The sequence below is a fragment of the Chaetomium globosum genome, genomic scaffold (genome assembly GCF_000143365.1).
Source record: "Chaetomium globosum CBS 148.51 scaffold_4 genomic scaffold, whole genome shotgun sequence".
Lineage (NCBI taxonomy): Eukaryota > Fungi > Ascomycota > Sordariomycetes > Sordariales > Chaetomiaceae > Chaetomium > Chaetomium globosum.
This window is the reverse complement of record NT_165979.1, coordinates 3,781,992-3,795,183: the sequence shown is the minus strand read 5'-3', so window position 1 is coordinate 3,795,183 and position 13,192 is coordinate 3,781,992. Positions and strand designations below refer to the sequence as shown.

Here is a 13,192-nt window from a genome sequence, read left to right as displayed (position 1 = left end):
GTAAGGCCCATGTGGTCGACAAATTGTGGTTCGTACCGCCCATCGCTCCCCGCCGTATGTTCGGGTAGGCCGTGGAAATCTTGGTAGCCGAATTAAGGGCCGAGTTTCTTCCCACTTTCCAGGGGCTTTCAAACCTGGAGGTGGTCCCTGAGGTATTCCCCGCCCATTAGGGCTTTCTGGTGGCCTTATTGGCTTGCCTTCCCATTGGGGCCCCCTTCCCCAATTTGGATAAATGGTTTGGTGGGGGGGGGGGGGGGGGGGCCGGTGGTCAGTCACCGTTGCGGGTGCATGTCAGACCGTCAGAGACAGGAGTTTTTGTTGATAGTCAATTTATGGCGTGGATTCTGACTACAAATACATGGTGACTATCAACCGGTGCGATGCCCGCTCCGTCGGCCTTCCTCACTTTGTGCTCAAGAGGACGGCGAGGGGGGAGGGGAGACCGAGGAGTCTAGCAACGCCGACCATTCTGGCTTGGAGCGCAGCGCCTCCCTCAGGATCCAGTACGTAGTCGCCGCGTCGCCGTCGGCGTTGATCTATTATTTGATGTCAATTAATAGACAAGAACTCAGACCGACACGGCGCCGACCACACTCACCTCGACCAGCTTGCCCCGATGTTCAGGAAATACGGCGATGTATTCCAGGAGAATTCTCTGGTTGTCATTGACATATTTATAGTATCTCGTGTCGAAATCCTCGGGATCGATACCTCCCCCAACCCGCTCCTTGGCCACGGCCACGGAACAATCGAAGAGGATAACCAGAGCCGGGTCGGCAAACTAATGGATTAGTACCAACTCAACCTTTTTCTGGTCTCTACTTACCATTTCTCCAAAAGACCTGGCTTGTTCCCAGGCTCTCGGAAATCCATCCAGGATGATGGTTCGGCCGTCCGGGACGGCGCAGATGGCATCCCACAGGATGGGGAAGAGCCAGGGCGTGGGCAGGACATAATTATTCTTTACAGATCCCTTGATAATCTTATGCATCTGGCCGCTACCCTTGCCAAATTCGCGCAGCATGTCACCGATGGAGATGTGGGTGAAGTCATTGTCCTCTGCCAACCACCTTGACAGAGTCCCTTTGCCGGCTCCAGGGGAACCTCGACGCGGTGTTTGTCAGCTAGGAATAAATTGAACGAAGAACATGGTGTCTACTCACTAATGACGAAGATGAAAGAACGGTTGCCGCATTCGTATTTGTCGTCCATCTTGGAGATGCGTACAGAAGAGTCGAGGGCTGCTGAAGGTGGATGGTTAGCTAAGAGTCGAGCTAAGAAAGGCCGGGAACATGGTGTGTTTATCCTCACCTGAACTCATGTTTGTGATTTCAAAGATCACCAAGCAGATTTACTGTTGTCAAGCAATTTTGTCGTTGTCTTGGAGTGCTTGATCGTTAGACAAGCGACTTGGTGGTGTTTGGTGCTTTGACTCAGTTGTGAGCAAGCCAAAGCCGTTTGTGAATAGGGCAAAGAGTCAAGCAGGGCAAAGAGCACGTCAAGCCCTGACACTAAAAGCAAGCAAAAGCCCATTGTTGTCGTTACCTATCTCGGCGTATGAGCCTGTACCAATACGACCAAAAGCATGTGCTCAGGATTCTATAAGAGCAGCCTGGCTGAACACCGAACTCCTTCTTCATTCTTTCCTTAGCTCCCACAAGTCTCGCATCAACTTCTACCAGGGGTGCCACCTTCTCCTGGACCTCAGTCACAATGCTGTTCACGATCTTCGACAGCGCCTTCGGGGTTCTTATTGCCTTGACCCTGATCTGTCACTTTCTGGTCTTTGCCTACAAGAACCTTCCGAGTGGCTACCGAATCCCCCTATCCTGGATTCCCCTCATACTCGGCCGCAACAGCAAGGTCCCCGTCTCGGTCAACTACCACTTCACACGCCGCTGCAACAAGGCCTGTGGCTTCTGCTTCCACACGGCCACAACCTCGCACATCGAAGACCTCCCGCACCAGAAGGCCGCCCTCCGCCTCCTCGCCGAGGCCGGCATGCGCAAGATCAATTTCGCGGGCGGCGAGCCCTTCCTCTACCCCAAGGTCCTCGGCACCATGATCGACTACTGCAAGACCGACCTCGGCCTCGAGTCCGTCTCGATCGTCAGCAACGGCAGCCTGATCAAAGAGGACTTCTTCCGCAAGCACGCCGCCAACCTGGACATCCTCGCCGTCAGCTGCGACTCCTTCAATGAGCAAACCAACATCGACATCGGCCGCGGCAGCGGCGACCAAGTCCAGAAACTCTACCAGATCGCCGCCTGGTGCCGGCAGTACCGCGTGCTCTTCAAGCTCAACACGGTCGTCAACAAGCTCAACGTAACCGAAGACATGAACGCGCACATCGCCGCGCTACAACCCTACCGGTGGAAAGCCTTCCAGGTGCTCATCGTGTCGGGGGAGAACGACTCGGAGGAGACGCTGCGCAACGGGCACAAGTTCACCATCTCGGACGCGGCGTTTGAGGGGTTCTGCGCGCGCCACGCGGGCCAGGCCTGTCTGGTGCCGGAGCCCAACCGCCTCATGGCCAGGAGCTACCTCATCCTGGACGAGTATCTGCGCTTTCTGGATCGGACAGGGAAACAACCGTCGAAGCCGATCTTGGAAGTGGGCGTGGATGCTGCCCTGGAGAGCGTGTTCTGGGATGAGGATGCCTTTGTGGAGCGTGGGGGCCTGTATGACTGGGCCAAGCCGGTGGAGGAGAAGGGTGGTTGTGGTGGTGGCAGCTCGGAGGAACTGGCTTGGTAGTTTGTCGTGGTGATTTCCTGCTTGTTGTCGTGGTGATTTCCTGCTTGTTGTCGTGGTGATTTCCTGCTTGTTGTCGTGGTGATTTCCTGCTTGTTGTCGTGGTGTGGAAGGCTTTCTTAACCTTGTCATGTATGCTCTTGGGTATCTAAGTACTTACAGTGCTACCTACCTACCTTGGGTACCTACCTAATCTTAATTGTAATGAAGACACTAATTATGGACACACAATGACACCCCAAACGTGAAAATCCTTGACACACATGAAAGAACTCGGCCATAGTGAACCTCAGCCTTCAGGTACCGCACACCAAAATCCGGCTGGTTTGAACCGTCAATGAACTTGGTTCTATTACATTTTAAGTCAGCCAAAAAGATGTGGCAATGTTTTAGTTCCTACGCACCGCGCCGATAATTACTTAGGTACCTAGGTATGTACTTGCAACGCAGCAAGCCTCATTCCAGTGGTGGAGGTGTAGGATTTCATGTGGATATCACAAGAAACAAACCAACCCTAAAGTTAGGTAGCATTCCAATAGGACAGAACCTCCATTGTTGAACCCTTTGAGTCCTTGTGCCTGGAGTGCCTGGAGGAATGTGCCGGAGTGCCTGGAGGAACTCCAGGTTCCTTTGCCTGGAGGAATTCCAGGTTCCTTATTCCAGGTTCCTTATTCCAGGTTCCTTATTCCAGGTTCCTTATTCCAGGTTCCTTATTCCAGGTTCCTTATTCCAGGTTCCTTATTTTTTTCCAGGTTCCTTTTTTCCTTTTCCTTATCCTTAGGTCGAAAATGCCATGGCCTGCTCTAAGCACGGACCAGTTTTTTCTCCATAAAAAAACCGAAAAAACGGTGTCATTTCTAAGCTGTACTGTCGACTTTTCACTGCAGAACTTTGGCTTTTTCTCCTGCTTGACTTCTCTCGATAGCATCTCGAAGTCTGGCGTCATCTGCATTCTGCTTCGTCGAATTGGCATCTCGCAGTAGGTCTTGGCGGTGGAGGTGCAGGGACCGCTGTTGCTTTATTCTGGCCAATCAAATTGCCGTAAAAAAGCCGCTTACCCGCACTTTGGCATCAGGGCCCCTGTGACTCGCTGCTTCGCTCGTGCCTTTGCGTGCCTCCGTCGCGCAATCCTCGACAATCACGAACCAAGAAATCAAATTTCTGTCAAAAAGTGGCGAAAATGAGGTGTTCAGGGTCGACACCTATTATGGGTTGACTATTACTACTAGAGCGACGCACCCGCTTCTTCGTCAGCAGCTTCGGTCTGCGCTGATTCGGCTATGACGTCCCATTCCTGGAACCACGACTACAGAGAACAACGTCAACATTGCCGGGATTGCCTGGCTCAGCAGGAAGGATACAAGCAAGGCCTACGGCTCGATGGTCGTCTACGTGACGAGGGGTAGCGAAGCAAATTGCTTCTTTGACGCACAAAATACACGGAACCTATCAGCTCTGTGAGATTACGCCACAGAGGTTAATCTTTACGGGATCTGATTACTGAAGCCCCTAGATGACGATATAGCTTACTGGAGACTCAAGAATGCGGCGTCATACATCGGCGATGAGGTCAAACCGGTGCTATACGTAGAGGCCACCTTTTTTACTCCATTTTCCCAATCCAAGGAACTCGGTACGTTCTTTCCATCCCGATTTTCTAACCTAAACTACAATCATCTCCTGATACTGTTTATAATCCCATTGCAGTCAAGATGGCTTCTTCTTCCGCCTTTAACAATTACATCGTTGACTCCGCTATGGGGCCTACCTGCAGCCGGCAAGTTCCTCCAGGCTCCTTTGGCGTGCCCGCGCGCAGCGGGCACGGTCACTCCTGTTCGCTAAATCACGCAATGCGCTTTGACCATCATAGACCCACAATTTGCCAGCATCATCTATGATCGGCCCTGACCTGGACGAATAGCTCAGGGGTAGAGCAACCGGCTGCAGTCCGGTAGGTCACGCGTTCAAATCGCGTTTCGTCCTTTAACTTTTCGATTTTTGCCGTTTCTTTTTGGGCATTAAGATCTCGCTCGTCGCCCACCCGCCATCGTAATCAGTGGTTGATGCAGGATTCTGGGGATGGGCCCTTATTCTCGTCCCATTTCTGCGTTTTCCCGCTTCCTACCACTCAAATTCGACGACCTCGTGGCCCGTTCCACCCGACGCAAGCACGTGCCAAGGCCCAGGCTTAGCCCCCGCAGATCGAAGGTTATTCTAAAACCACTGTGCAGCGCGTGGATTTCGACCCGCGCCTGCCGACTAGGATCGGGGACGAGCATGGGCGAACCACTCACCGCTGCAGCTCTGCTGAGCTGTTGGTTCCAACGACTGCAGACTTGCATGATCGCCCCCCCGAGCTGCCATCCATCGCTCCACCAAAGCCCGCTCAGCCACCACCTCGCTAGCTTACAGAGCTTTACCCAGCCTTGCCCACTTCCGCTTTCATCTTGTGCCAAGTCATTGTGGTCCCCGGCCGCGTTTGCAACGACAGGATTTTGAGGAATCATAACCAGGTATTCCGCATCTGCCCCGCAGCGTGTTTCTATTTCCATTTCTTCGGCCCCCATCAGGCTCGCGTGCTCCCTTGTCAACAAACGGACTTTAGGGCCGATCCGGGAGCTGGTGAACGGTGGCTGACATTGGTGGTGGCATTGGTGCTGCTGGTGCAACTGTGCTAATGCCAAGTGGTAGGTGATGTGCGGTCGCGCGGGCAGTGGGTGGTCGGGGATGTGCTCCCACCTACGAAGCAGCGGTTTGGTGGGAATAAAAAGGTTGTGTTTTCGTTTCTTACCGCCAACAGTACCCAGCAATGGATGAAGCGAATTTACCGTTGCTTCGACCCGTGTAATCTGGCACCAACTCTCGGGTCGCAGCCACGGTCGCCATTATTACCAAGCCAGCCCCCAACCCCCATGACGTGCATGCAACATATTCCCCTCCTCTAAGCATGCCAGTGCTTTGACTGTCACTGCTGTATCCCCAGCCGATCTCCATTCCCCAGGATTCCCAGGTTCAGGCAAACTTTCCGTTGTCCCAAGCCACCAACCCCAACGGCCTATGAACCTCTCACTTTCCCACCGCCGCCATGGATCAACACTCGTCAGCTCAGGCCCGGCCAGATCATTATGAGCCCTACTTCCATCACCAAACCGACCAGACAGGAAATGGAGGGTGGAACCCCATGGCACCAACACCGGATCTCGACTCTCCATCCCCGCCGCCACCGCGTCCGGGGGTTTCTTTTGCACCTGTGAGCCCACCACCTCCAGAGCCTCAAGCGGCGGCCGCGGGCCCAGTTAGCCCGTCCAGTGTGGGCCTGGGTATCGAGTCTAACAACCATGCTGCCCAGTATCCGGGGTATTACTCCATCTCTCGGGACTCGCTCCAGCAAAACTCAGATAGCCCTCCGACAACTCCTCCGCCAGTCAACGACCCGTCCAAGTCCAACCTCACATCACACGAGTACCCCGTCGGCAGTCCCGATGGATCCCCTCCGCACTACTACTACCCACAGTCACATCCATATGGCGGCCCACCACCGCCCAATGGCCCTGGGAATCCCCGCCTCGCCCGGTTGACCAACTCGCATGGGTGGAAGATGGTTAGTGGCGCGTGGCACATGTACGGATTGTTCCTTGCCGGGTTCGCTTTCGCCGTCGGTCACCATGCTTTCTACCACGGCCTTGACGGGAAGCCCGCCGACGACCAGATCCGCATGATGCGCTTCGGCGGTCTCCTATCCTATGCCGCCAAAGCATCACTCGTGGCCGCCGTCGTCTTTGCCTACCAGCAACATATCTGGGTAACGGTTATCAACAACTCACTGCAACTCCGAACCATCGACAGCCTGTTTGCCGCCGTGACTGAGCCACAGGCTTTGCTGAATTGGGAGTTTATCAAGAAAGCTCGCGTGGCAGTGTGCTTGGCTATCCTAGCATGGTGAGTGATTATGTTTCTCTCGCGTCTACCCACCTGGGGTTCATGCATTCGATTTCATGGCGCCGCCCCTGCCCATCGCCTATCGAGCTTTGCTGACCCTCACAGGCTCTTCCCCCTTACCGTCATTCTGACGCCGGCCACCTTGACAGTAGCCCCCTTCACCGAGGTCAAACATGAGCAGTGCTTTGGTGTCCGCACTCTCAACTTCGAGGCCGAGAGGAAAAAGAACTGGAGGATGGTCGACCGGCTCAACGGCGTCCGCGGGGTCTCTCTTTCCCTGTGGAACTGCACCGTCCCGAACTCGGTGGGATTCGCCGATACGCCCTTCAACGAGACTTACTTTGACTACTGGACCGAGAGTAGCGCCCAAGTCGAGCTGGTGGCAGCCCAGAGCGCACTCACAGGGGGCGTCATACCCAGAGAAGGGGCCGCTTTTGAGACGTGCGGCGGCGGCTGGAACTGCAGCTACACCATATCGTTCACTGCACCGGGGTATAAGTGCGACACATTGGCAAAGGGCCGGAAGCTCGACGAAGACGCCCTCAAGCGGCAGGGCGTGCCATTTAACGCCGGCGAGCTGGCACCCAACGGAAACTATAGCTACCTGGCCGAGGCCAGCCAGGGCGAATACTACAACAAGCAAGTTGATGTCCTGGCGGATCCCCCCGGCGGCATACCCGTGATGGAGCCCCCTTACCCAAAGCACTTGGGCGCCTTCAGGACGGAGCCCGTGCTGTGGATTGGATACGCAAACCACACGGGGCCAGGCAAGCCTCCCGAGAACAGCTCGGTCCCTGGCTGGGACACAGCCTTCGAGGCGATCGTCTTCCGCTGCGAGCACTACCTCATCAACTACACCGTCCAGTTCAACCACACCTACACGGACCAAACCACCACGGTACTCAACCGAACCTACCTCCGCCCCATTGTCGACACCAAATTCCTCCCTGGCGAGATCTCCGACGACGGCACCCTCGACAACACCACGGCAACCCCCGAATCCAACTACGTCTTCCCCAGCGACCTCGAAAACTACCGCGAAACCGCCGCCTACCACGCCCTCGGCAAGCGCATGCGCGCCTACCTCGGCGGACTCATAAAATACGCGCCCTTCGCCATCGTCGAGTCCGAAGCCGCCAAAACCCGCCTCATCAACACCGAAACCTACCTCCCGCACCCCAACCTCTCGGACCAAATCCGCGACTTCTACGAAAACATGACCCTCTCCCTGCTCTCCAACCCCCAATTCGTCATCGTCTCCTGGGCCGCCAAGCCCACCCAACGCAGCGGCGTCACCGACCCGCAAGGCAACCCCAACGACGCCCCCGGGCTCGCCTACCCCTGCACCCGCACCCGCGTCGCCAACGCCTACGTCTACAACCGCCGCGACCTGTGGATCGCCTACGCCGCCGCCATCGGCGCCGCGCTGTTCGCCGTCGTCCTCGGCTCCGCCGCCCTCCGCCAGAACAACTTCCACGTGCGCGACTCCCACGTCTCCTCCGTCGTTGCGGCCACGCGTGCGCCGTGTCTCGAGGCCCTGCCGTGGAAGGCCAGCAAGTGGGGGGAGGTGCCGCGCGAGATCCTCGAGCAGAAGTGGGGGTATGGCGTGGTGGCCGAGCCGGGGCCCAATGGCACGCCCGCGGCGATGGCGGTTGCGATGGGGGGCGCTGTGCCGGGCATGTGGATGGGCATGGGGCCTGGGGCCGGGCCGTATGCGCATCCGGGGGATGTGGGTGGGGGCGTGGGGAGCCCGACGGTGGTGGGCGGAAAGGTGTATTATGGGTTTGCGCCGCGGGATGTGTTGGAGCGGACGAGGGTGGCGACGTTTGGGCCCGGGAAGGCGAGGAGTCGGATGAGTGCGTTTAGTTTTACGAGGGATTGGGAACAGCATTGGCGGGGGCATTGATGGGGGTGGGTTGAGGGTGGGTTGAGCGTTTGCATTGATTTTCATTCTCGCTTTTGTTTTAATTAGTTCCTACAGCATGGAGGCGCATGGAGGAGCATGGAATGGGTATTCGCTGCTGCTGTGTTATTGCGGCATGGGGTTTCGAGTCGATATGGAACCTAATACCTAGCTGGACTTTAATTCAAATTCAAATTCAAAACTTGCTATAATACAGCCATGCTTTGTGGGCCATGGCATGGTTCCCTGCGTAGTTTCTCACCATCATTGTGCCATCCTGTCCTCGTCGTTCTCGAATGTCATAAAAAAGAGACAAGATGGTTGGGGAACGAGGCCTGTAACATCATTGTAATAATTACATACTTACGGTATCAAGCCCGGCATTATTTCGAAACACCGTTCATCTCATTTTACCACCGCACATCATTTAGGTAGCTGGCCTCATCAGACTACCAAGTAAAGTGAGATCCATAATTAACCCGGCAAACTCATCTACATTCTACCGTTCCCCAAAAAAGTCGGATGATTCAGTCAATTCCTCACGCGCTGGTTATTCCAAGTCCGCCAGGCAGCAACCGCTGCTCATCGCTGATCGCCCAGGATCTTTCGATTTCAAAATCCATTGCCATGTGTAACGCTCATCGAAAAGACTATCCGAACTAAACACGCAACACAACGTTACAATCCAAGGACTCGGGCTCAACATGCCTCGACAACTCCCATGGAAGGTCGGCGCTGGCGCGGCAAAGCAGACGCCGTCTCGTCTCAAAGCCGCAGCGAGCCCTGCGCCATCAGCCAGCCGCAGTCCTGCACCTCACCGCCCCACCCCGACGCGCAAGACAGAGCCGACACCAGATAGGTCCAGGAAACCAAGGCGCAGTTTAGGGCTTACTTCCAGTATATTCACCTTAGCTACGTCTCTTGGCGGTTGGGACTGAGACTAATCTTTTCAGCTCGAACGCCATCCACCTCTCCTCCGCCAGAGCCGCTCAAGGAGGAGTACGTCTCAGCCCCAGTTCGATCGAGCGGCTGCAGAAGCTAACAGCCGCAGGCTTATGATCGAAGGGATCGATCACGATGACCAGTACCGCATGGTTGAGGATGAGTTCCGGGCCGTGGCGGGGGATTTCACACGGCACCTGCACGCCGCCGAGTACCAGCGACTCAAGGGGCTGGCTAAGTCGCGGAATTCGGAAACCATCGAGACCATATCACGGCCCGTCACGGGGGAGATGACAGATCTGGTTAAACGGCGCCATGTCGCTCTCGACGCAGCCCCTAAGCAGCGTCAGGCCGTCGCTAAGACCCTGGGTAAGCGGGCTAGCAGGGACGGCTCAGACGAGGAAGCGTCGTCCCGGCGGCCGGCTACATCGTCATTGCAGGGGCTGATGGACAGCCCGAGGAAGCCTACTGCGCTGTTAACCTCGCTACCCGGCTCGCGGCCAAGCTCAAGCAACCGGGGTGCGGCAGCTGGCAGTCCGTCTCGGCGTCGTCCGAGTGGACAAGAGGCGCGGATGGTGGTGCGGAACAACAGCATGGATCTGTCCCACCGGGCAAGTGTAGTACCGCCCACAAGGCCATCCACAAGGGTTAAACAAGAAACTACGTCGGGCTCCGATGAAGACGATGATGACCTCGACGGCCTACCTTCCTGGCCTCGCAAACATGCTAGCAGTTTGCCGCGTGTGGAAAAGGCCGAGAGACCCCCGGTTCAACGCGCACCGGCCTCAGAACCGCCCGCAAAGACAATAGCTGAGGCTGACGACGTGAGCAATCCCTTTCTAAAGGCTGGCACCGCACGGCTCCAGACCCCAGCACAGGAAACGTTTGCAAGGCAGCAGGTTGCCGAACTTGCCGCTCTAAAGGATGAAGACGAGGACGACGATTTCTTCGCCAGGTTGCGGGCCAGAAGGGCAGAGCAACGACGGCGGCGCGAAACGAAAGCCCAGGGCAGCAACAACAAAAACTCAGAGGCCAACGCAGCATCGATCAACTCGATTCCCTTCATGTAACACCATCCCTCCGAAACGTACATAACGCACACATACTTGCGCGCCCAGTCCAACCAACCGACCAACCCTTCCATCCAATCCAATCCATGATCCAAATTCCCAACCGACTCACTCACCCCTCAAACGGCGTCTCGAACGGCCGCTCCGCTTGCGGCGTGATGCGTGCCAGGTGGCGGCGCTGGCCGTCGCTCCAGTCCACCAGCGCCGAGTGCTGCGTGACGCGGTTGTCCCACACCACCCACCGTGCGCGCCTCCCACCGCACCCGCGCGTGGAAGTCGGCCCCGTACGCGAGGTGGTCGTACAGGAACATGAGCAGCGCGTCGGATTCTTCCTTTTTGAGGCCCACGATGTCGCGCGTGACTGTGTACATACAAGGCGAGTCAGTCTTGGGGTACTGTGGCTATGGGGGGTTGGCGGGGGGGAGGTGCGTGGTTAGGAGACGATGGAGGGGAAGGGGAACGCACACTGCGGGTTCACATAAATGGCCTTCTCGCCCGTCACCGGATGCGTGCGCACGATGGGGTGCTCATTAATGACCGGCTCACGGCGCTGCACACCGCCGCGCGCGAGACTCGCCGCCGCCTGCTCGACCGCCGAGTGGGTGGCGCGCAGGCCGTGCAGGCGCTGCTGGAAGAGGGGGCTGAGGCGGCGGTAGGCCTCGGCCGCGTCGGCGAACAGCGTGTCGCCCCCCGTCGCCGGCCGGTCCAGCACGTACAGGAAGGTCGTCCCCGGTGGCTGCTGCTCGTACGACACGTCGGAGTGCCACGCGACGGAGGAGGTGCGTTTCGCGAAGAAGGCCTCCGCGCTTGTGTCCCCGGCTCCGCGGTGCACGAGGTGGATTTCCGGGTAGCCTTCGGGTGCGCCGGAGGTCGGGTGGATGTGGTGGCTGTGTGTGAAGGTCAGTTTCTGTTTCTCGAATGGGGATGCTGTTGCCAGCGCCCCTGATGCACGCCAGAGCATGGGGAGTGGGGCACCTACCGGCCAAAGTACGAGCCATATTCAAGGGCCTCATCGATAGGGAGGTCGGCAAAGTCCTGGTCGCGGAAGGCGACGACCTTGCGCTCGGCCACGAACCGCGCCAGCTCGTCCTTGCCGGCCTTGGTGAGCGTCGACAGCTGGATGCCGCGGACCTCGGTGCCGATGGTCGGCGTGAGGTTCGTCACCGTCACCGCGCCCTCCGGCAGCAGGTTCGGGTACGACGGGTCCGCATCCTTGCCGTGCTCTGTGTGCTCGAACGGCTGCAGCGGCGGGTACTTTTCCTTGGGGTTCCAGGTCGGGAGGTAGTGCGGGTACTGGGCGGGTTAGCGGGCGTTGGGGCGGCGAGTTGGGGAGGTACTGCCGACCTTGGCTGCCTTGTGGCCCTTCAATCCCGCTTCGCCTTCCGCGTCATACTTCGTCGCGGCCAGCTCCTTGTAGGGGCCGGCGGCTTGGAGCTTCAGAGTGGTCACATCTGGGACCGTGACGGTTTCGACTTCGACTGCGGAGGGAGCCATGATTAAAGTACCGACGCTGCTGGTCTGACGAGTCGTTTGAATTAAGGCTCTCGCTTATTCGAATGTCTCAGACGCCTCCAGAAACCCAGCAGGCGCCCCCTTTATAACCTCTCGGCAACGTCATCCCGCGCCCACACGACTTGCGGGGTCGGAGCTTCGAGGATGGCAAGCAACATGGATGGAATTGCGCGAGCCCTCTCTGTCCCAATCACGGCCGGCGCAAAGTGAGGTCCTCCCGTACGGTTGCCGATCTGGGCAAAAGAGCTGGTTCCGGCCGGAGGGGTCCGATCTGATAACCACGCGACTGCTCCACAGCCCGCAACGGCGGCAGGCAGTTTTACGGGTTTAGGACGGAGACATGGGTGCGAGCGTTGAGAAGTTGCGGGTTTGCTGGTACGTCGGCGACTTCCGTTGTGGGTTGGAGGTGATGCTAGACGCGGAGCGGATCGCGTCATCGCGTCTTGGGAGGTTGCTACTGTTCCTGCTGGACGTGTGTGTCCACACACTCGGGTGGCATGTGCTTGGACCCCCATGTGGTTTGCCGTGGGGAACGATAGCACGCCATTCTCTGGCGAAACCGAGCTGGTATCCAAGACCGGTTGAGCCTATATACGGGGACGGAGATAAGCTATATTTGAAAGAAGCCATGGGGGTTTTGCGACTTCTGTCCTTGATTGAGCCCGAGCCTCCGATAACGCCGGCCATGGATATGGTTTATTATTGTCATTCGATTATGAATTGCATTACATCGTAGAAAGTCGATGGCTCCGGTGTCGGGTTCTAATTCATATTGGTTCCGTCACGTTACGACACTTACTTCCAGTTCATGACTCCTGAGTCAATATCCCACTTGACACTCTACGAGTGCTTGATTGCCGCTGTGTTTGTCATCAAAGGATGCCACTATTACCCCCCAGCCCCCCCAGGGGTTTGAAATACGAACACCTTTGAAATGGGAGATTATCCTCAACATATAAGTAGGGACATGTAAGTCGGGAATTGAATAGTTGGTTTTAATTCTCTGACTTGTTTCAACTCGATCTTCTTAACATTCTATAACTCGTTCTGAGTAAATTTCTATCTCGTTACCTAT

The 13,192-nt window shown here is 56.8% G+C and overlaps 5 protein-coding genes and 1 non-coding gene across 6 annotated transcripts; 4 read left to right on the top strand and 2 right to left on the bottom strand.

The window, feature by feature from the left end:
* Nucleotides 1–413: 413 nt before the first annotated feature.
* CHGG_04945 (uncharacterized protein) lies at nt 414–1,212 on the bottom strand (the record flags this gene model as incomplete). Its single annotated transcript, XM_001224158.1, has 4 exons — nt 414–536; nt 599–781; nt 968–1,104; nt 1,164–1,212. 4 exons carry the CDS (start codon nt 1,210–1,212, stop codon nt 414–416), a joined length of 492 nt encoding a protein of 163 aa, XP_001224159.1.
* A 501-nt stretch (nt 1,213–1,713) lies between these two features.
* CHGG_04944 (uncharacterized protein) lies at nt 1,714–2,754 on the top strand (the record flags this gene model as incomplete). The annotated part of the gene is made up of 1 exon (XM_001224157.1): nt 1,714–2,754. The coding sequence occupies one exon, from the start codon at nt 1,714–1,716 to the stop codon at nt 2,752–2,754; it is 1,041 nt and encodes a 346-aa protein (XP_001224158.1).
* Nucleotides 2,755–4,662: 1,908 nt separating this feature from the next.
* On the top strand, nt 4,663–4,734 carry CHGG_11316. The gene has a single exon. It is a non-coding gene; the product is annotated as a tRNA-Cys (tRNA).
* A 1,102-nt stretch (nt 4,735–5,836) lies between these two features.
* On the top strand, nt 5,837–8,596 carry CHGG_04943 (uncharacterized protein; the record flags this gene model as incomplete). Its single annotated transcript, XM_001224156.1, has 2 exons — nt 5,837–6,690; nt 6,796–8,596. The coding sequence occupies 2 exons, from the start codon at nt 5,837–5,839 to the stop codon at nt 8,594–8,596; spliced, it is 2,655 nt and encodes an 884-aa protein (XP_001224157.1).
* A 701-nt stretch (nt 8,597–9,297) lies between these two features.
* CHGG_04942 (uncharacterized protein) lies at nt 9,298–10,605 on the top strand (the record flags this gene model as incomplete). Its single annotated transcript, XM_001224155.1, has 2 exons — nt 9,298–9,452; nt 9,639–10,605. 2 exons carry the CDS (start codon nt 9,298–9,300, stop codon nt 10,603–10,605), a joined length of 1,122 nt encoding a protein of 373 aa, XP_001224156.1.
* A 433-nt stretch (nt 10,606–11,038) lies between these two features.
* On the bottom strand, nt 11,039–12,099 carry CHGG_04941 (uncharacterized protein; the record flags this gene model as incomplete). Its single annotated transcript, XM_001224154.1, has 3 exons — nt 11,039–11,492; nt 11,585–11,844; nt 11,950–12,099. 3 exons carry the CDS (start codon nt 12,097–12,099, stop codon nt 11,039–11,041), a joined length of 864 nt encoding a protein of 287 aa, XP_001224155.1.
* Nucleotides 12,100–13,192: the final 1,093 nt, after the last annotated feature.